The following is a 22,671-nucleotide window of genomic DNA, read 5'->3' on the forward strand; positions in this document are numbered from 1 at the left end:
CCTGAGTAGAATGCCTGTGGATTTAAAACCTGGTGCAAGACTTGCGCATATAACCTAGACTGCATTGCTGAGGCAGTGCTGCACTTTCAGAACGGATAGCTTGCGTGTGAGGTGTGCTACATGAGTTGTGTCGGGCTGCACCATTCGAAAGGTGGCAGAGCATTTGTCCTGGTCAACAGTATCTGTCGCTTAATGCCATCAACAAAGATTAGTAGTTGACTCATCTCATTGCTATTCAGGGGTCACCGCCACGTTTCTCTACATTTCAACTTCAAAATTAATAAAATATATTGATTGTGGGATGCCCCGAGAAGTGAAAAACAGTGAATGTTCATTTGCTTTTTTTCGGTGGGCGCTAGGCAAGAACAGGATAGAGTCGGGCTGTGTCCCCTGCATTAGAGTGGTGGATGTAAACTGTAGACCATTATCTGACACCAACACCTGCGATGACCAGTATCTTGAAAATCAACTTCTCAAAACTTCTCAAGTGTTGCTACTCATGGTACTGGGAATAAACACATGTATCCACATGCAATAGCCACCAACGAAAAGAAGGAAGTCTTTCCCTTCCAGCTCCTTCCCAAGTTTTCTTGTTTTTGACCATGGAACATAAGGAACCTAATTTGGAATTTGGATCATTTCTCCTTCCGAAAGAAACTTGACATTTTTTTTTCTCCAACTGTTCAATATCTCTGACTCTCTGTGGATACCAAAAACCTTGCCATGGCTTTCATATGGTCCATCCCTGTGCACTCTTGACAAATCTCTATTAAAAACCTTTCTCCAAACCTTGGCAGAATATCGGGCATCATTTCTTTGTGAATTTCTTTGCTAAATTATTTTACAGGTTCGGGCATGTCTTTTGCTAATGTAAAGTAACTGTAGGTAATGAGTAGCTGGAATGAATCAGCAAAATAATGGGAGATAGTCCTTCAATAGTATTAGTTCTATTTACAATATTTAATATCGAACTGATGGACCATTAAAATCTATGCCTATTTCTGAAGCTCTGCTGCTACAGATGGTATTCTTTTCTCTCAACCAAATATGACCATAAGGGCTTGGTGGGGTAACAAAGTGAATTCCCTATGCACAAGTGTATCTAAAACTTAGTAACTCTTGTGTTGATAGCATTGGTGCCTCTTTTTCAACTTATTAGTAACTTTGCTGTGGCTTTTTTAAAGTTCATGATACCAATGCTACAGGCTTCTTTACGCCATCCTCCATGATGTGAGTTAACACAATACCGAGCCCCTGTGATGAAGCATCACATGCTAAAACCTTTTGTTTTTGTGCACAAGTCAATGCTTACTTCACGGCTCCAAATGTTGGCTCACATGCCAAAGACCATTCCAATCCATTCTATCTTTGAACAGTTGATACAGTTAATGTTTTACATCAGAATGCATTAATCCAGTCCAGAATGAATTTAGAATAACACACAATAATGACAATTATTACAATTTAAGTGTGAAGACTGTGCTGATAATTATGTCCCACTTACCCCAAGCTGCCCCAAAATGTATCAAATGCCAATTAAACCACCAAGATGACCAATTTGTCTCACTGACTGCTATTCAGTACAAAAGCAATTCACGCCAGGTTTTACCATTAACAGAAAGATAACTATTTATTGCATAATGCATTAACAAAAAGCAGAGTAGAAAAGATATCTAATCTACTACTATGCACTTAAACAATTGCCCTTTAAAAAACCCCAAACACACACACACCTATTCATGACTAAGACAAGTAAAAGACAAACAGTTTAACATCGGTACAATGGGTGGGACAAAAACATAGACAGGGTAAACAAAATCCCAAAGGTCACAAATCCAGATTTGAACAGTGGCTTATATGAAGCTTTCAGTTCTCTTTTAGATTTGGTGCACTGATAGGTCTAAAGAGTCATGGAATCCCTGTAATGTGGAAACGGGCCATTCGGCCCATTGAATCACACCAACCCGCTAAAGAGCATCTCATCCAGACCCACCCTCCTAAGCTGTCCCTTTAACCCTGCATTTCCCATAGCTAATCCTGTCATCCCTGGACATTATAGGCAATTTAGTGCAGCTAATCCACCTAACCTACACATCTTTGGACTATGGGACGAAACCGGAGCACCCAGAGAAAACCCACACAACGCATGGATAATGTGCAATCCCCACACAGACATGCTGCTATCTGTCAAGTGATGGCTTTTTTTTATTCAGTAGTCAATCAGATGAAGCCAGGTTTTTTTCTTGTTAGAATTCTTTATGTTCCACTTTCTTGGTTTTCTGTCTTTTTCCTCGAAGAAAGAGACAGAGAAAGAGTGATGAATGCTCTCAGTTTGCAGGTTCTGGAAGTTTCTCTCTGCTGCCCTGGTACTCATAGCTTTTGGCACTTCGCAATTTTGACAATAAATCAGAGGGCTGTCATCTGGCAGAATTTGCATAACTCAAAAAACTCTCAATGCTGTTCAATCACAAATTCTCCTCCTCACTGCTTCAAAATGAAATACTGTATTGCATGGATTTTCAAATTGCAACGCTCTCTCCACATTTCAGCTGTGTAACATTCCAACTCCCATTTCAATTTATAGTCCCAAGAAAGAAAAATATGCAGTCTGTTACTCTTTTTGAACGTTCTAAATTCTTTGCTGTCGGGCCACTTTCCTTTCAAAATCTTCTCGACCTTTTCCTATGTTGGCTGGATATTTTCATCATCTATTTGGTGATCTGATGTGTTACAATCGATGCCAGGATGAAACACTTGTGCTTTTTAACTTTGATGCCTCACTCTTGAAATTAATCTAGGACTCTGTTCAATCATATATTGAACTCTTTCTCTGCTTCCCACTAATTAGAATGTTATCTAAAATCAGCAAACTCTTTTTATCTAACTTCGTACCTTACTGATGACATGCTTGAACACACAGTATCAATAGACACTCCAGGAGCTAATGTCCTTTACTGGTACAATCCTGTGTTTGTCTGAATGGTACCTTAGTTCCTTATTCTTGGTGGCTAATTCTAACTGCAAATATGTATTTGATAAATCTACTTGACTGAATACTTTTCCATGGAAAATCAGTTTCTAAGTTAAAAAACATTTTATCACTAGCAGGCAGTAGATAAGTATTATTCTTGGTTACCTTATTATCTTCTACAAATGTGAATGAACTCATTTGCGTTATGAACTATCACAGTGCGCTTTAATTGTGCAAGATATTTCTAATCTATCCAGCTCTTTAGAGTTTCTTTTAACTGTACATACAGCTTGGCCTAGTCTTGCAATATGTCAGTTGTACCTACTCTTTAGCTTCACTTTGGCATTATAAGGTCTAATTTTATTATTCATTCCTCCTTGCTCAAAGGCCAGTTTGTACTCTTTTACCACTCTCTCAAATGTAACTCGTACCTACCCTGATTTCCAGAGTAAATAACTTGGCCTTTCATTAAAATAGCATTTCCTCAAGTGGAAGGCTTGTACACAAAACTCAAGGCTGACACTCCAGTGCAGTGCAGTGCAGAGAAAACATGACACTTTCAAAAAGTTGTGTCTTGTGAATGAGATGCTAAACTGAGGCTTCATTTACCTTAAGAGATGAATGTACAAGATTCCACTGCACTATTTTAAAATAGAACGAGGAAGTTATCCCAGCTGTTATGTAAAATATTCTCTCGATCAATATAACAAAAAAGTGGATTTTCTGGTCTTGACCACGTTGCCATTTGAGGGAGTTTGCTGAACCCAGTTTGACAATTATGTTTCCCACATTAGTGCGATGACTGCATTTCGAAAGGTACTTCTTTTGTAGCCAAAACACTTTGAGATAGCCAGTGGCTGTGAAAACTACAAAACTAATTCATGCCTCTGCTTTTAAGGGAGCTGATATTGTCAGGGAAAAATGAGAGAAAATTGGGGTTAAAAAGATACCATTGTTGAAAACACAGCAAGATGAGCTAAATGTCTTATTTCTACTGCCATGTTGTACAGTAAAAGTATAATAGAGGTAGTGCATCTTACCAAAATTCTGGTAGCATTTTATACAGAAGAGACCTTGGACTGCAATAAGTGCTACGTACATAGGAACCAAATCCTCCTGTTCTCATTATACAATATCCCTGACCACCCATGACATTGAATCTACAAATGACAAATACTGGGGCGATATTTGCAGTAGTGAAGGATGTTTTGTTACAAATAGCTCACCAATATAGTTCCAGTGATTTCCACTAGAGGGCAAGGAGCTACTGATAGTGTCTTTTGCGATCATTTCACACAGTGAGTAACAGAAACTCAGAATACTCTCCACCAAAACCCGTGACTATAGAGTTGGATTAGGAGTTGCATTGGGTATTGGATGGGTTTTTGGATAGAAATGGATATGGGGAAAAGGTAGGAGATTAACACCAGATAATAGAATTAGCACGATGGGCCAAAGGGCCTCCATCTGCACTGTACCAATTCAGTGATTCTGTGTTTTTAGGTAAGGACACATGGATTAAAAAAAAATGAGCAAACAGGTTTGAGATACAAATCAACCACAATTTCACTGAACAATGGAGGAAGTAAAATGAAGTTTACTCCAATTCCTACGACTGTATGGCTTAATTCAAAGCTTGCTTGCGCTATTGTAGCTGGCCGGGATAGCAACTAAACTGTACTTTCTCTTGCGCCCACTCAAAATATGAGGCCTAGAATTTAGGTTATGTTTTTATTTTACAGATGGCTGCTATGGAGACTATGACAGAAAAGCTCGAGAGTTTTGGCACACTGAAACTGGACAACATGGGCGCTCTGCAAACCCACCCTCACCAGTCATTCAACTTCCGATCGCCACCATCCACACTGTCTGATGCTATCCTCCGTAAAGGAAAGGAGCGTTACACGTGCAGGTTAGCGGAAGCTGTAACCACGGTTACATAGTGTGTGGTTAACCTTCAACCGTAAACAGGCAAACTCCTTAGTATTTATGTTCACTGCATGGTACTCATCCCTAACATCTAACTAAATAGACAGAATTACATAAAATGTACCCAACAATTCTGTGCCAGTATTTACACTCTGCACAGGCTACCCCACAATGAACTTTAACACACCCTATTGGCATTGTTTTCTTTGCATTCCCTGTCATGTGTTTGTCTAGCTTCCCCTTAAGTGCATCAATGTCATTTATTTTAACTAATCCATGTGGTGATGCAATTCACATTCTAACCACTTTCTGAGTAAAGATGTTTTTTTTCTGAATTCCTTGTAGGATTTGTTTAATGACTACCTTAAATTTATGGGCCCTAGATTTGATCTCCTCTACAAATGGAAAGAGCTTTATCAAACCCTGTCATAGCACTCAGGAAATCGATCATGAACAATTGAATTGTTACACTCACTTTCAGTCACATTGTGGACAATGCACATCCTTTGTCACAACGTCATGTGAGATTTGCTCATTTTAAAGGCATCCATAGATTGAAGTAATATTGTGTAATATTAATCATGATTGTAAACGTGATTAATTCCATTGTCCACTCTTTTAATAAAACTGTGAGCTTATCTATTTGAACCAGTGAACACAAGCGCATTAACAAATTGTTAATAATATCACAAAATTATCTCGATCAAGCAGCTTTTCAACAACACTGTGACGTCTGTTCTGTAGTCTGCATAATTATTCTAGATCTGAGCCATGGATCCTTAAGGCTGTCTATTGAAATTTATTCCACATACCTGTTAATCTGCATTAATGGCAAGTTGCTAGTCCTAACAGCTCTTACTGGAATCTCCATTAGGTTCGAGTCACTGAATGGCACTATTTGAAGTCACAAATGACATATGCTGTGACTATGATGAAGATACATTATCATAGAATCCCTACAGTGTGGAAACAGGCCCTTTGGCCCAATAAGTCCACGCCGATCCTTGAAGCATCCCACCCAGACCCTTATAACCCACTTAATTTACACACCCCTGAACACTACGGGCAATTTAGCATGGTCAACCTACTGAGCCTGAACATCTTTGAACTGTGGGAGGGAATTGGGGCACCCAGAGGAAACCCGCACAGACACAGGGAGAATGTGCAAACTCCATACAGATAGTTGCCCAAGGGTCGAATCGAACCCAGGCCCCTGGCACTGTGAGACTGCAGTGCTAACCACTGAGCCACTGTACTGCCCTATTTGTAATCAGTGACCTTTCTGCTGCTTCGTCCATCTCTTCAACCATTGTTCAGATGAGTAGGTCCACTCATGCTTGGTTTTAATCCTCCCTCTCCAATCATAACCAACCATTTCCAGCAATGGCTTTTCTCTCCACTCCAGTGCTATTACCTCGGAATCGCCGCCCGTAGTTTCCTCATCTAGCTCATCAACAGGATGCCTTGTGTGGTGCAATCAGATTCCATGCACACACTAACATCACTCAGCTCTTTACTGCCTCTCCCTGACACTTTCCAAGGCAACCTGATCAGTCAGTGCTTGACTGTCATCCACTCTGAAATGAACCACAGTGTCTTCGAGTTAAAGCTGAGATGGTTAAATCCTTTACCCTCTGCCATTAAGCATGTGCCCTCATCACTTACACCATACCCCTTTGAGGCTTTGTTTAAAGATCTGAAGCTCCTGGTGAACCCCATAAATCAGAAAGAGGTGGACATTTTGCACTGAGCAAGTTAAGCAGTGCTTTTCAACTTTGACTCCAATTACTGGAGTCAATCATCTCAAACAGATTGCTTCATTGATAACATCACAGGCGTATTCAACACAAGGAATAAATCAGACATTGGCATGGTTGAGGATCACACATCATGCAGAAACTTCTAGAACTGGTTGACTGGTGACGTTGGAAAATTGCTTCTCTTCCCTCTTCAGGTACTGTGGAAAGATTTTTCCAAGATCAGCAAATCTTACTCGGCATCTCAGAACGCACACAGGAGAACAGCCGTATAGGTAAGGTCACTGAATTTTCATGATATCCTGCTACTCAAGCCTCTTTGTTAATCGACCGCATCTCCCTGCTGTATCTTCTCCTCAGCCTACTGTGTCTCTTTACTGACGCTGAACTGATTGTGTTCTTGAAATACTATAAAAAAATTCAGAAAGTGTTATCCCCTCGTGTTGCTAAACACCTTGTGTGTAGTGGATATGTCATACTTCCACATCTCTCACTTTTAGAAAGAACGGAAGCCAGCCATTTCATGTTGTGCTTTCTGAACTGGAGCCAAGAATTTTGAAGAAATTAAAAGGTTCCTCTTAAGTAAGAACAATGATGCTATACATCTGAAACAAAAGTAGAGATTGCTGGAGTAACCCAGCAGGTTTGGCAGCATCTGTAGAGAGAAAAATAGCCTAACCCTTCATCAGAGATAATGGGAACTGCAGATGCTGGAGAATCCAAGATAATGAAGTGTGAAGCTGGATGAACACAGCAGGCCAAGCAGCATCTCAGGAGCACAAAAGCTGACGTTTCGGGCCTAGACCCCCTCTCTGATGAAGGGTCTAGGCCCGAAACGTCAGCTTTTGTGCTCCTGAGATGTTGTTTGGCCTGCTGTGTTCATCCAGCTTCACACTTTATTATCTTAACCCTTATCAGAACTGTCTCGAAATGTGAACTCTAGTTTTCTTTTGCCAGACCTTCTGAGTTTCCCCAGCAATTTCTGTTTTTGTTTAAAATCGTTGCCAGTTGTAGCAAAGAGCTACATTCTCTGCATTTACCTCTTTAGACCACTTCCCAAAGGGTGAACATTTGGGCAGTATACTTAACTGGAGAGGTCTGAGTTTGGTATTGTCTGAGCTAACAGTTAAATGCTGGAACTGTGAGAAGTGTCATTGAAGAATCAGCCTAAAAAGTGGAGGTGGCGCCCCCTGACGGCCATGCACGTGAATGCACTATGTAGTATGAGAATGAGTCTTTTGGTTGAAGACTTTCCAAGTTTGAGGCTTGACCAGCGACAAGGCCACATGCTTCTGCTTTGGACTGTGGTACAGATCCTACACTGCGGTATGGCCTAGAATAGATTCAAATGGCCTGATACAGAATTCCAATTCTGAATTGCCATCCCATGGACTGATTTTGTTCTAGAAAATAGGTTTATTTAGGCCCTGAGTAAGAATGGGATTGAAATTTGGAGGGAGGGTTGGGACTCAGAATGGCTTTAAGAGATAGGACACTTGTAAGATGGACTTTGAAATATTTCATTCATTCTTCTTTCTTTCTAAGGTGATAGATGCAAAAACCTTGCTAAGGGTCTAAAAGAATTGACATTTAATTGGGGTTCCAAAGCTGAGGGAAAAAGTCTGTGTCCACAAAATAAAAGCTTGCATTTAGAAGGCACCTTTCATGACTATAGTCAAAATGTTTCAGAGCCGATGAAGCACTTTTTGAAAAGCAGTCAAAGCTGGGGTACAGGAAACCTGGCTAACAATCTGTGCACAGCAAGATCCCACAAATTGCAATATGATAATGATCAGATAATGCGTTTCACTGATGTTGTTTAAATGACACCAGAAGAAGACCCTGCATGAAACAGTTTACATCCACTGAGAAAACAGATAACATCTCATTCAAAACACCGTACGTCTGACAGAGCAGCACTCCTTCGATATCATACGTCTGCAAGCTGGAATGTCAGCTTAGATTAAGGGCGCAAGGCGCTAGAGTGAGTCCTGAACCCACAACACTTTAAAACTGCAACCAACTCATCCAAGGGTAATATCACAAGGTTAATTCTGCAAGTAAAAGGTTGGCGTTATTTGTGGCATTATTGATATGGAAAAAGGTGCTGAGCACTCTCCTCTCCATAAGGACGCCCAAGACCAAACAGGAAAAAGAAAAAAAACTGTGTAACAAAAGCAGAGGAAAATATTTCTCTCTAGGGTCTGATTAAGACCTGAGGGTATAACTACATTAACCTTTACCGTGCCGGTCATGGCACTCATGCTAACCAGATGTCACTTTGTTTATTTCCCAGGGTACAGGGGAATGTGATCACAGCGGTATAAGGATCCAATGGGGACAAACAAATCATGCACAGCCCTCAATATTCATTTTAAACTAATGTGAAGAACTCGCGTTTATTTGATTGTAAAAGCAAATTGAAACTCAACACAATATAAATTATTCCCAGCATTAAAGACCTAGAATGTGGAAACCCCTCATCACTGTACCCTAAATGGAAAAGGAGAGCCTTGTTAGCTCCTTCCTCTTCATTGATATGATGGCTGCAATCGTACCAAGCGAACAGATCTGAAAAGGCTTGGTATCCAGGATCACAGAAGTTGTCTGTATCAGTAATACTGCCACTGGGAATATTTTAAAATGATCTGATTTTAGTGATCTGCAGTGCTTGGGAGAATCCAATGTACACACAGCACATCCCACGTACAGCAATGGAAAATAAACAGCCAGTTTCAGTAATGATGGTTGATGAATAAATGTTTGCCTGGACACCAGGAGGATACCTGGTGCTATCTCAACAGTGGCACAAGGATGTTATAAATCCACCTGTGAGAGCAGACAGTGTAGAGCAGTAAGATAAGTGAGTGGTGCAAATTATCCAGAGCTATTGCCTGAATGGACTACACCAATCAAAAGAAGATCATTGGCTGAGCAACTCAGAAATCATTGAATGGGCTCTTGTAGTAGTCTACCTCTGAGCCAGGAGATTGGGGTTCAAGTCCCATCTGCTCCAGAGGTGTGTAAATAACATCAGTTGATTAGAAAATGCCCACAAATCACTGAGATAAATAGGAACTGGCAACTAACAGCATTTTCACCCTCTTTGTGCTCCACCAGAGCTGCTCAGTTCCATCTTCCAAATGGAAAGCAGTTAGGAGCAATGAATAATCAGATAATCCTCTTTCCTGCCCCCTCCCCCCACCCAACTCAACCGTGCAAGTCAGAAGGAATGCATGAGGGCAAATGTAACAGACCCTTTCACTCATTGGAAATCTACCGGATCAGCCCTGAGAAGCTGCAATGAGCAGATGAAGGAATTTTAAAAGTGCACCGAAAGAAGATTGATTCTGTTTAAATCTTTGCCCATTATAGACATCACTTTTCGCTCCCTGTTTGGCGTCAATGTTGCAGATTGAAAATCCCCTAAGGATGATATTTTAACTTTGTCAGCTTTTTTTTGTCCTCTCTCCCTCCTTCTCTATGATTAGGTAATTTAGAAACAATTTACCCTAACAAATGACTGAGCTCATTTTCCCTGCAACTTTTCAAGTTGACTTCGAGGTAAATATGCAGCTCATTGGATAGCAGACCGGGCCTTTGTTTTAAACCCCTTCACGGTTCACAGTGCAGAGCACTTCACTCGCACAGTGATTATCAGATTGTGCAAGGAGATTGTCTGATGAAAAGTGACCGCTCGAAAACCCCAGTTTAAGAGCAAATGATCCGGCCACTGCACTGATGACCAGCCGGCCCAGATAAAGTAACTCTCGGTCCCTGGTGCACTAAACAAAACATTCAGCTTTCTCGCCATCTGACAATTGTCTCTGACCCTTGCAGCACCAGGGTCTTAAATTAGCAGCAGGCATTTTTCTAGGCAGAACATAAAAGGATTCATCTGATTAAAACTTTTGATGCCCAGCAATTTTCCCAGCACAATTAGCCGCGCAAGTGGAACTCTGCTGTTTGTACAGCGAGGTAAAATTGTGGCATATCAAATCTATCAATAAACCCCTGGGAACAGCTCTCAGACTGGTTTGCTGTATTCTACTTACCATGTGTTAACTCTTCAGGGCTCCTTTCTTCATGTTTCCTTTTCCTCCACTTCCCATTGCACCTCATTGGCTAAGTGCAGGCTGGAGGTGGAGAAGAAGTCGTACATTGTCAGTCCCCCAAGTCTGAACTCAAACCACCAGGATCAGGGGGCTATTTTAATTTGGAGCATTGTGACCACTTCTTGCAGTTTCAGGCTAGCAAGTGATTGAGAATGGAATTCTTGGTTTTTTCTTTCTCTCCTTCCCCATCACCTTTACCCACCCGCAACCCTCTAACCTTGTGACATCGAACCAAACCGAGTTGGAGCTCACAATTCAAGTCATCTGATCAGCAAAGGTGCATTGCTGCATTGTCAGAAGGGCTGGAAGTTAAAGATACCATTTGCAATGTCCAGGTGAAGGGGTTGAGTTAGCTCCCCTCTGTTTGACCCATTTGGTTAACCACACTAAGGATTATTATTTATTTTTTGTGTGCAGCTACAGCATACTTCATTGAAACATAATCAAAAGTAAGGTAATTACAATGAAAGCAGAATTTTATTACTTACTAACCCTGAGAAAAGTTTAAAAATGTAACATCAAACATCGTTGTAATGTCTAGAAATGGGAGGGTGCCTGGAATGAAAAGTAAGGTCAGAGACAGACAGTTTTTAAAAAGCTTCTTAAAGTCCTTGAGATCTCAGGTTTTAACCTGAGACCATGGTTGTCAAATTGATGCCTTGTTTCCTCAGCAGTGGTGAACTTTGTGAATATCCTTGGGGTTTCAGTTAAAGAATGTTTTTCCAATTTTCCTTTTTCCTGGAAGCTGATTTCCAAGAGGCTGAGAGAAACAGAGGGAGAAGTGAAAAAAACCTTTCAGTTCTTTCGTTATCAATCCAGTTTCCTACTCCCTCTGCCTAAAAGTTGATACAGTATAGGCCCCTTCCTGGCCGCATTGTTAATTTTCAAGCTGGGTAACTTGCAAATGACTTCATCCCAGTCATGAAACTTATAGAATGTTACAAATCAGCCAGGGCATGACCGTCATAGCATCAACGCCTTTTGATAACCATGTTAATTTTCACTCAGACTGAGTATTGTTCATTCATGGTTTCATGAGCTTGGTTCAACCTGGTCAAGTGACCACTGCAGTTAAATTTAGTCAAGTTTTGTTTTTCCTTTTTAAAGAAAGTGTTAGTCCATGAAAGATTTCAGCTATAAATGTCAGACACTGGAAGTCAAAAATTGATAGCCCATTTTTACCATTATTACAACTTAAGGCACTGTAGTCCGCTCTCTCTAGTTCACATTATTTGACTTTTAAGAGACACAAAAACTGCAGATGCTGGAATCTAAGACAGACAAACAGGAGGCTGGAAGAACACAGCAGGCCAGGCAGCATCTGGAGGAAAGGAGCCGTCAACTTTCGGGCATAACTCTTCTACAGGACTGAAGCAGGATAATTCTTCAGTACTGAAGAAGGGTAATATCCGAAACGTTGACTTCTCCTTTCCTCCAGATGCTGCCTGGCCTCCTGTGTTCTTCCAGCCTCCTGTTTGTCTACATTTGATTTTTTTTTAAGGTCTAATTCCATACAGTGTTATTTACATTGCTTCAGCTGAGTTATTAAATCAGTTAATCTTACAGCAAATGAAAACAACATGAAAATGATAAGATGAAGACTATTGGAGCTTCCTTTATCGTGGTCAACAACATCATTAAAGTGTGTCCCATAGTACAGGGGCATTATAAGCACAATTTGATTCTCAGCTAGATAGATAAGGCTTGGTGAAAAAGGAGCATTTTAAAGATGAAAAAGATGTTAGGATATGGGAGGCAAAGAGGCTAAGCAGGAAATTGAAACACCTACAGCCCACGCAACTGAACCTGCCGCCACCTGCGGTAGAACCATTAAAATCATGGATGCTCAAGAAATCAATATTGAAGAAACACAAATATCTCAGCAGTAACACAGTGTGGAGCTGGAGGAACACAGCAGGCCAGGCAGCATCAGAGGAGCAGGAAAGATGATGTTTCAGTTCGGAACCCTTGGGTCCTGACCCAAAACATCAGCTTTCCTGCTTCTCTGATGCAGCCTGGCCTGCTGTGTTCCTCCAGCTCCACACTGTGTTATCTCTGATTCCAGCATCTCAGGTGTTGAAGAAATACCAAAGTGGAGGAGTAGGCCCCAGAGGAATTTGTAAGCAAGAATTAGATATTTAAATTCAAGCAGTTATTTAACTGGAAGCCAGTGTAGACTGTTAAGCAGAGAGCACAGGGCTGATAGATGTGAACAGGACTTGAAGATAGGAAGGGCATGAGCAGCAGATTTTTGGGTGACCCTGAGTTTATAAAGAGAAGAAATGTGGGAATCAGGAAAGGTTGAGATGGCCAGATTCAGCAGTAACAAAAGAAGGATGCAGGTTTCCACATCAACTAAGCTGAGACTGGGATGGAATTGAGAAAAGTTCCACAGATCTGAGTAAGCAGTCTCAGTGATGGCAAGAATACTTAGGCAGAAGTTCACCTCAGCGTCAAAAATGACACCAAGGCTAGGAATAATCTGCTTCAGCTCAGGGAATTATCACAGAGAGAGATAGAGTTGATAGTAGGGGAATGAAGTTTGTAACTAGGACTTCAGACGTTCTTCATCATGATCCGGGGGAGCTAGCCAATTGGATACAAAATTGACTTGAAGGTATGAGACAGAGGGTGGTGGTGGAGGGTTGCTTTTCAGACTGGAGGCCTGTGACCAGTGGTGTGCCAAAAGAATCAGTGCTTGTGCAGGGCCCACTGCTTTTTGACATTTGTGAAAATGATTTGGCTGCAAACATGGGAGGTATGGTTAGTGAGTTTGCAGATGACACCAAAATTGGTGGTATGGTGGGCAGTGAAGAACATTATCTCAGAATACAACGGGACCTCGATCAGATGGGCCAATGGGCTGAGGGGTGGCAGATAGAGTTTAATTTAGATAAATGTGAGGTGTTGCATTTTGATAAGGCAAAACATGGCAAGATTTATCGAGTTAATGGTAAGGCCCTGGAGAGTATTGCCAACCCACCTGGGGATACTTGCTTGAAAGCAAGTGTCTTGCTTGAAGACATGCTTGAAAGCAGAGTCGCAGGTAGACAGGATAGCAAAGAAGGCATTTGGCATGCCTGCCTTCATTGGTCAGGACACTGAGTATAACAGTTGGGAGGTCACGTTGCAGCAGTTCAGGACATTGGTGAAGCCATTTTAGGAATATTGCATGTAGTTCTGGGCACCCTTCTATGGGAAGGGTGTTGTTAAACTTGAGTGGACGTGGAAAAGATTTACGAGGATGTTGCTGGGCAGGAGGGTTATCATTATAGGGAGAGGCTGAATAGGCTGGGGCTTTTATTTTCCTGGAGAATCACAGGCTGAGGAGTGGCCTTATAGGGGTTTGTAAAATCATGCAGAGCATGGAGAGGGTGAATAGCCAAGGTCTTTTTCCTGGGGTGAGAGACAACAAAAGTAGAGGCATTGCTTTAAAGTGAGAGAGGAAATATTTAAAAAGGTTCTGAGGGGCAATTTTTTTCACACAGAGGATGGTGCATGTTTGGAACAAGCTGCCAGAGGAAGCCGTGGAAACAAGTACACTTAGAAATTCTAAAAGGCATGTGTATGGTTATATGGAAGGGTTTAGAGGGGTATGGACCAAATGCTGGCAAATGGCACTTGGACAGATTGGGATGTCTGGTTGGTGCAGATGAATTAGACCAAAGGGTCTGTTTCCATGGTGTATGACTCTACAACATTAAACAACATTAGACATCATAAACATCATAGAATTTCAAGTACAAGAATAGACAATTCAGGCTAATTGGTCTATGCTGGTGTTGACACCTCTAACAAGTTTTCTCTCACGCCACCATTTCACCTTCCCAGCGTCTCTTGCTGTTTTTCTTTTTTTAATTTGTTCACGCAATGTGAGAGTCACAGATTAGGCCAGCATTTATTGTCCCTCCCTAATTACTTGAGAAGATAGTGGTGAGCCACCATCTTGAATGTTGCAGTCCCTCAGGGGCTCTGCTGTTAATGATATCTATCATATGCTTATTCAATTTTCATTTAAGTATATCTATACTACTCACGTCAGCTGTTCCATGTGGTAGCACATGCCACATTCTCAAATTTGTTTTTTTCTTGAGAAAACAAGTTTATCCTGAAATCTTATAGAATTTATTGACATTAGTCTTACATTTAACACCTTGAGTTTTGGACAATTGGAAGTATCTTTTCTACCCAAACAAAAGCAACACACTATGGATGTTGGAAATCTGAAAAAAAAAGAGAACACTGGAGAAACTCAGCAGGTCTGGCAGAGTCTGTGGAGAGAAATCAAGTGAATGTTCTGAGTTCTCAAAAAGGGTCATTTTGGACTCAGATGCTGCCAAACCTGCTGAGTGTCGCCAGATTTCTGGGGTTGTTTCAGTATAATTTCTATGTTTGCCTGAGAGAACTGACTGAATTTTAAAGATCCTTATGAGAACAAACCCTCTGCCTTCCCTTTTCTAAAGAAATGAAGATCACAATGCAGAAATTGCAATGGATAATGGCCATTTGTGTCCAGCATGCAAGCTAAACTGATTGGTTGCATTTAGTAAGACATTGAGCGACATTTACACGTTTGAAGAGGTTTTGCTACGATCCCCATTTAAGGCTTGGAGATAACTAATTTTTATAGCCAGTGATCCTTGTCTTTGCAGGTGTAAATACTGTGACAGGTCATTCAGCATCTCTTCAAACCTGCAAAGGCACGTCCGCAACATCCACAACAAAGAGAAGCCATTCAAATGTCATTTGTGCAACCGTTGCTTTGGACAGCAAACTAACCTCGATCGCCACCTCAAGAAACATGAGAATGAGAGTATTCCAGGTAAAATCATCATTTGCCTCTCACTGGAACTGTATCATAGAATCACTACAGTGTAGAAAGAGGTCATTTGGCCCACCTGCTCATCACCAACCCTCCAAAGAGCATCCCAAACCATCCCCATAGCCCCATAACATTTCCCACGGCCAATCCACCGAACCTGCACACCTTTGGACTGTGGTTGGAAACAGCTACAGAGACTGCAAGAGTGTGCGAACTCCACACAGACCTGAGGGCCAATTGAACCCGGGTCCCTGGTGCTGTGAGGCAGCAGTGCTAACCGAAATCTGTACCACATGTGAAACTTTCAATTATGTTGTAGGACTGGACATCCAGCACCCACGAGTTCAAATCCAACCAAAAGAGTTTGAGGAATCAAGCCCAGTTTGAAAAATGTCAATAAAGACTATGGATGCTGGATATCTGAAACAAACACAGAGAATGCTGGAGAAACTCAGCAGGTCTGGCAGCATCTATGGAAAGAGAGAGAGAGAGATAAAGTTTAGAGTTCATTAAGGCTCTTCTTTAGAATTGAAGAAGTTGGGGATGAAGCAGTTTTCTGAACCAGTTTTGAAGTGGACTCATACCGGACACAATGCTTCTCTCCCCATTGATGCTGTCAGACCTGCTGAGTTCCTCCAGCATTCTCTGTTTGTCTCAGTCTGAAAAGATTCTGAAATACAAAATAGAGTCAACAACAAAGTCTGAGAAGATGTCACCTTGTTATCAAAAGCCAATTACTTCCCTTAACCCTTTAACGGGGGGGAAAGCCAGCATCTGTACCCAGCCTAACATCGGCCCAGTCCGACTCCTGTCCCAGAACAACATAACTAACTGTCACAAAAGCAAGATATTGAAAGTGTTGGGAGTCTAAAATAAATACTCAGCAGGTCAGGCAGAATTTGTGAAGAGAAAAGCAGAGTGGTAATGCTTTAAATCTATGACTTTTTGTACATGATCTTTCGTTAGAACTAAGATGTAACAAAGACAGACCCAAAACATTAACTTTGATGGTTCTCTCCCCACAAATGCTGTCTGACCTGATGCGTGTTTCTAGAATTTTCTGTTTTTTGTAGCTTGTCCAACTAACCTATCCCATTGAGTTATGAATCCTTAACCACACATTAAGAGACTTTTTAACTCATCAAATTCTTCATACACCTGGGAGAGACCAAAAACCAGATGAAAAACCCATGGTAATCAGAAGGACACATCTGCAAAATTCCTCCCTAAGTTCTGTCCAGTTGATTGAAACTAGTCTGGGAGAACATTGGTCATGTAACATTATCTGGCACCAGGTTGGTGATGCCAATCCCAGGCAGTACCCTCTTGAAGGCTTGCACTGAAGCAACACTCACCACTGTCCGAAGATGTGCAAGTTAAATGGATTGGCCAAGCTAAGTTGACCCACAGTGTCCAGGGATGTGTAGGTTAGGTGGATTAGCCATAGGAAATGCAGTGATTACAGGGATGTGATCAGGGATTGGGTTTGGGTGGGATGCTGTCAGAGAACCAGTCTAGACTCAGTAGACTGAATGACTATTTCCGCACTGTTGGGATTCTATGATTCTACAATAACTGTCAATTCTTAGCAGCTGAGTTCTTGATTAATTGCTATGCTCCCAGTAACGATAGGTATTTTCCACAAGGTAGGGGGCATAGGTTTAAGCTGAGAGGCGAAAGATTTAACAGGGACCTGAAGAGTAATTTTTTCACACAGGGGCTTGTGTATATATGAAATGAGCTACCAAACAATGTCGTAGAAGAGGATACAATTACACATTTAAAAGACATTTTGATAGGTACGTGAATAGGAACGGTTTAGAGGGGTATGGGCCAACGTAGACAAATGGGATAGTTCAGTTTAAGAAACCTGGTTGGCATGGACAACTTGGGCCGAAGGGCCTGTTTCTGTGCTGTATGATTGTGTTCTAATCCGTAAAGAGGCATACAATCAGGAGTCTTACCAAGCAACAACCTGCAAGGGGATGTTATTGTTGAAAAAAATAGTTGGTGAATTTCAATAAGTTACACAAAATGATTCCTGTTTCCTGTTGACAGCTTCTGATATATTCCTCTCCCGTTTCAGTGAGCCAACATTCTGGAGTTTCATCCAACCACCTGGGCACCACTGCTTCTTCCCCGAACTCTGAGCTAGACAATACTGCACTTTTGGAGGAAAAGGAGGAGTCGTATTTCTCCGAAATCCGGAATTTCATTGGAAACAATGACCTCAGCCAGGCGTCAAGCTCAGCTGACAAAAGGTGACCATGGTCTTTCCTGAAATAGGCCTGTCTGAGTGTATGTGAGGGAGAACCAGAAGGCAGTTCCACAGAATTACATAGATGTGTGCAAGAGATCTATTCTCTGCTGTGGCCCAATGTTATTGTTTTGTTTTCTCACCACTTGCCAATTCTACTCCCATTCCTACTCTCCCATCGCTGATCAACCGTATACAAAGGCCATTCAGTACAATCAGCTTCCATATGCTATTGTATTTTAATAAACATGAGAATTCCATTCCAAAAAAGGAAAGTACTGTGACACTTGTTGCAAAAATGGGAAGCAAGGTAGAGACAGACAACAGTTGGACACAGCAGTGGAAGCTTTCACAAGGAGATAACTTTAGACCCAGTTTGGGCTCAGGATTGAAGACTTTCCCCATCTGATGTAAAGACACGAATGTTCAATCCCTTGGCTTTACCTCATTTATGAACGAACATAAATGAGGGGTCAAGGTTCTGCAAAGAAGGACAAAGGGGTAACTGAGAGCTTTGGAGCCACGATTGCCATTATAGGGTGCCTCTCCTGGATGTTTGGCAGTGCCACCTCCAACAACACCTCCCCCCCCACCCCAACCCCAACCAAACCTGGTCAGACACCACCACGGTTTGCCATGCGGTTTCCCCCTGGTAGAGAAGGCCCCACACACTGCCAGAAAAATGACCAGAGAAGCAGGAAGAAGCCCTTACTTGGTGTTCTATGGAGCTCAGTTGGCTTCCGGATGCTAGGGCTGGTCGCCACCTTTCCCACTTCGGCTTTGGTGATGGGAGGCAATGGCAAACGCTCTTCTGCCTTTATGGGCTAGCAGCCTCTCAGACCATTCCCATTGGTTCAGCCCACCAGTAAGGAATAGTGCCACAATGCAATGGTCTTCACAGTCTCCTGGGGCTTTGGAGAATAGTGGAAGTTCTGCTCAAAATGCCACTTAGTGTCTTCCAACCATGACAAGATGGGCTGAATGCCCCCCTTCTGTGCAGTATTATTTCTATGGTAAAGTTGTACATTAAGTATTAAGACAATATAGCCGTAAGTGTACAGATATCTCCTTTCAAACTTAAATCACAAAGATTTATTCTTAAACTTGCATGTCCCCAGTAGCGGTTCTCACTGCAAGTCATCTGATCATTCATCATATCGTGACCACTTACTGCATGTAGTGTGTGAAGTTGGGGCTGTACTTTATTTAACTGAACACTTTAAGGTTGCAAAGTCTAACGGCAGTAATCCCAGAGCCAGGTTTTATCCTATTCCTGTCAGTGGGGCAGTACTTGTGTACTCTTGTACAGGTCTGAAGAAATCAGCAGAAAACAATTGGTTTTCTACCCTTTATTTAGTTTCAAAACTCAAGAGTTGTGACCAACACAGACAAGATTGAGGACTTTGAGGCGTGGATAGAGCAGAAAATTTGTTGGCATAATATGTAGCCATAACCTGCTCTGTCCCTCCCTAGCAGTTGAGCTCACTCATAGAACATAGAACATTACAGCCTGGTACAGGCCCTTCGGTCCTTGATGTTGTGCCAACCTGTGAAACCAATCTGAAGCCCATCTAACCTACACTATTCCATTATCCATTTGTTTATCCAATGACCATTTAAATGCCCTTAAAGTTGGCGAGTCTACTTCCGTTGCAGGCAAGGCATTCCACGCCCTTACCACTCTCTGAGTAAAGAACCTACCACTGGACTCTGTCCTATATCTATCACCCCTCAATTTAAAGCTATGTCCCCTCGTGCTAGCCACCCTGAGGTCATTCTTGACAGAAATCTCCACATGCCCTCCTATTTATTTTTCTGACATTCACTGATACAGTAATTTAAAAGTGGGAGCATGAAAGCCATTTCACTCTTGTAAGTTACTCGTCAATTGACTTGTAACGTAAACCTTGTGTTCTTTCCTACAAACAGACACACTGACATTTGATGGTGGACTTCTGTTGAATATGTATTCTCCAATAGGTAAACAGGCTTTTATTAGAACCAGGTCCTGTTACCGAACATGAACCAATTGTATATATCAGTACAGAATGCCACCCATTAAATCGATTCATGGAGAAGAAATGCAGACAGGGAGACACAGCATCAGGAGCCCGACAGTGCATTAGTGTTATTTATTTTGCTTTCTGTCAGTTTTTGTTTTGCTGAATTCCAATCTTGCCAGACCTTCATAATGACAACAAATTACTTCATCATCGAATCAATTACTGTCACTTCTCATATTCTTATCCACAATACAGCTCACAGACAAGCTCCCTCCTTCAGGCTTCGTTTCATATGCGCTGTATTATTCGCTACTACTTTCTCCACCCTTTACAGTTCCCAAAGTTGTCGCAGGCTTGCCTGGAGATAGATAAAGCAGCTTGCATTCATGTTGCACCTTTCACATCCTTGGTAGGGTCCAAAGTGCTTTAGAAGTATTTTTGAAATTTGGTTACTGTTGCAATATAAGAAATGTGGTAGCCAAGTTGTGCACAGTGAGATCCCACAAATGATGCCAACCAAATTATTTGCGCTGCTTTGTTGGATATGGGATACATATTGGTGGAGAGACTGCAGAGAACACAGTGCCCTGCACTTATTCAAATAATGCACGGGGTCATGAACCTGTAACAAGAAATGTAATATTGAGCTTCTCATATGGGGAATTGGGTGAGGTACTAGAAGCCCGTTCAGCACCTGAGAAACCATACTCCAAAACAGAAGAAGAGGGAAAGGCTCATAAAGTTCAAGAAAAGATGTCAAGTTTGTATTTACCATCCCACTGAAAAAATTGCCGTTTTCAGCAAATAGTATTCATCAGAATTCAGTCTCATATATCCACCACCACTGACCTCTAGTGTCTTAAACTGTGTACTGAACGTAACAAGCAACCATATCAATTTGACAAGTGGCGTTTTGTTATTGCATTCAATATTGAAATGAAATTCTAATCTTATAACTAGTTTCAGAATTAATATTAATTTTGATGTGGTAGATTGTTTTCTGTTACTGTGCAAATATCTAAAGATTTGATAAATTGGTACTTATGACATGGAACTCCATTGTGATATGGGAATCTAGGTACAAAGGGTGTCATACTTAAGATCATTTCCTGTGCATTAATGGTTTCCCTCCTCATCCCACATCACCTTTTCCCACTGTACAGTGTATCTTCTACATGACAATGTCACTTGTGCACTTGTTGCTGCACTCTCCTGATATAAACATACTGCTCATTGGCAGTCTCAATGTTCATCCATGCTGCTCCTCATGTGCAGGACAGCATCTTCTTCTGGCTTAGTTAGCTTGACCTTAGTTAATTTGAGCTGAAAGTGCACCTAAGTGACAATCCGCATGTAAAAATCTTCATCAGCTCCAATGTTCTCACACAAACATGCTGCTGAAGATTACAGTCTCAAGGGCGATGAGTGATGGCCAGTGGTATTATCACCAGCCTGTTCATCCAGCAACCCAGATAACATTTTGGAGACCAGAGCTCTAATCCTGCTACGGCAGATGGTGCCATTTGAGTTATTTCTTTTTTAAAATCTGGACTTAAGACTCTATTGATGATCATGAGTCAATTGTTAGAAAAACCCATCTAGTTCACTAACAGTCTTTAGGGAAAGAAACTGCTATCCTTATCTGGTCTGGCCTACATGTGATTCCAGATACAGCAATGTGCTTGACTCTTAACTGCCGTCTGGGCAATTAAAGCTGGCTAGCCAGCAGCACCCTCATCCTGTGAATCGTAGAACCTACCGCGTGGAAACAGGCTATTCGGCCCACAAGCCCATATTGATTTTCTAAAGAGCATCCCACACAGACTCAACCCCGTACCCTATCCCTGCATTTTCCATGGCCAATCCACCTAACCTGCATATCTTTGGACTGTGCGAGGAAACCAGCGCACCTGGAGGAAACCCATACAGACAATGGGAGAACATGCAGACTCCACACAGACAGTCACCCGAGGGTGGAATTGAACCCAGGTCCCTGGCATTGTGACACAGCAGTACCAGCCACCAAGCCAGTGTGCTACTCCATGAATAAAGTAAGTGTTGCATTAGGATCTGGCGAAGGATCACTGACCTGAGACATTTACTCTGTTTCTCTCTCTCTGAGCTGCTGAGTCTTTCTGGCATTTTCTGCTTCCCAATTTCCCAGTCTTGTTATTGTGAAGTGCTTTGAGATGTTACAAAGGAAATGTTTAGAAGCTAGCTGAGATATTCTTTTGAACAAACACCTTTATATTGCAGAGGTGATAACTGAAGTGGGGTTCAACTGAGAAATTAATTGTGAATCTTGCCTTTTTAATTTCCTTAGTCTCTACCCAAGCATTAGTGCAGCCATGGAAAGGGGTTCTAACATAAATAACCCAATCCTCTCAGGATTTGTTAATCTCCATGTGTCAGCGGTAGCCAGATTTGCTCCTGTAAGGGCACTGATCCTGTGCTGCGATTTATGAACTGTATTTTCTTTTATTTGTTCTGTGGTTGTGGTGTGGCACAGTTAGAACACCTCTGAGACAAATATCCATGTCTGAAAAATAAAATCTTTTGCCACAGAAATACAAATAAACTATAGCTAACCCAGTTCATATATGAAAGAAAGAACTTGTATTTATGTAATGATTTCCATGATTCCCTCAGAATTTTAGCCAACTAACTACTTAAGAATCCTGGTCACTGTTAGACAGACAAATGCAGTGGTCATTTTCTACTATTATGACTTCAGCTGATGTCACTACTGGATAAATCAGAGCCCAGATTGATTTTGAAAATTATAAATCGTATTTTGTCATTTTTGGTGCTAATGAG

At 41.6% G+C, this 22,671-nt stretch overlaps 1 protein-coding gene across 3 annotated transcripts in view; it reads left to right on the forward strand.

Annotated features, from left to right (window-relative positions):
• prdm16 (PR domain containing 16) overlaps positions 1-22,671 on the forward strand; it is a 667,238-nt gene that overhangs the window by 615,415 nt on the left and 29,152 nt on the right. For all 3 annotated transcript variants that reach the window (XM_048561011.2, XM_059638054.1, XM_048561012.2), the window contains 4 exons: positions 4,714-4,883; positions 6,855-6,932; positions 15,425-15,594; positions 17,681-17,855. In XM_048561011.2, the coding sequence (XP_048416968.1) occupies positions 4,714-4,883; positions 6,855-6,932; positions 15,425-15,594; positions 17,681-17,855 (593 nt within the window). The remainder of the gene's footprint in view (positions 1-4,713; positions 4,884-6,854; positions 6,933-15,424; positions 15,595-17,680; positions 17,856-22,671) is intronic.

This window comes from Stegostoma tigrinum, chromosome 28 (assembly GCF_030684315.1).
Source record: "Stegostoma tigrinum isolate sSteTig4 chromosome 28, sSteTig4.hap1, whole genome shotgun sequence".
Classification (NCBI taxonomy): Eukaryota; Metazoa; Chordata; class Chondrichthyes; order Orectolobiformes; family Stegostomatidae; genus Stegostoma; species Stegostoma tigrinum.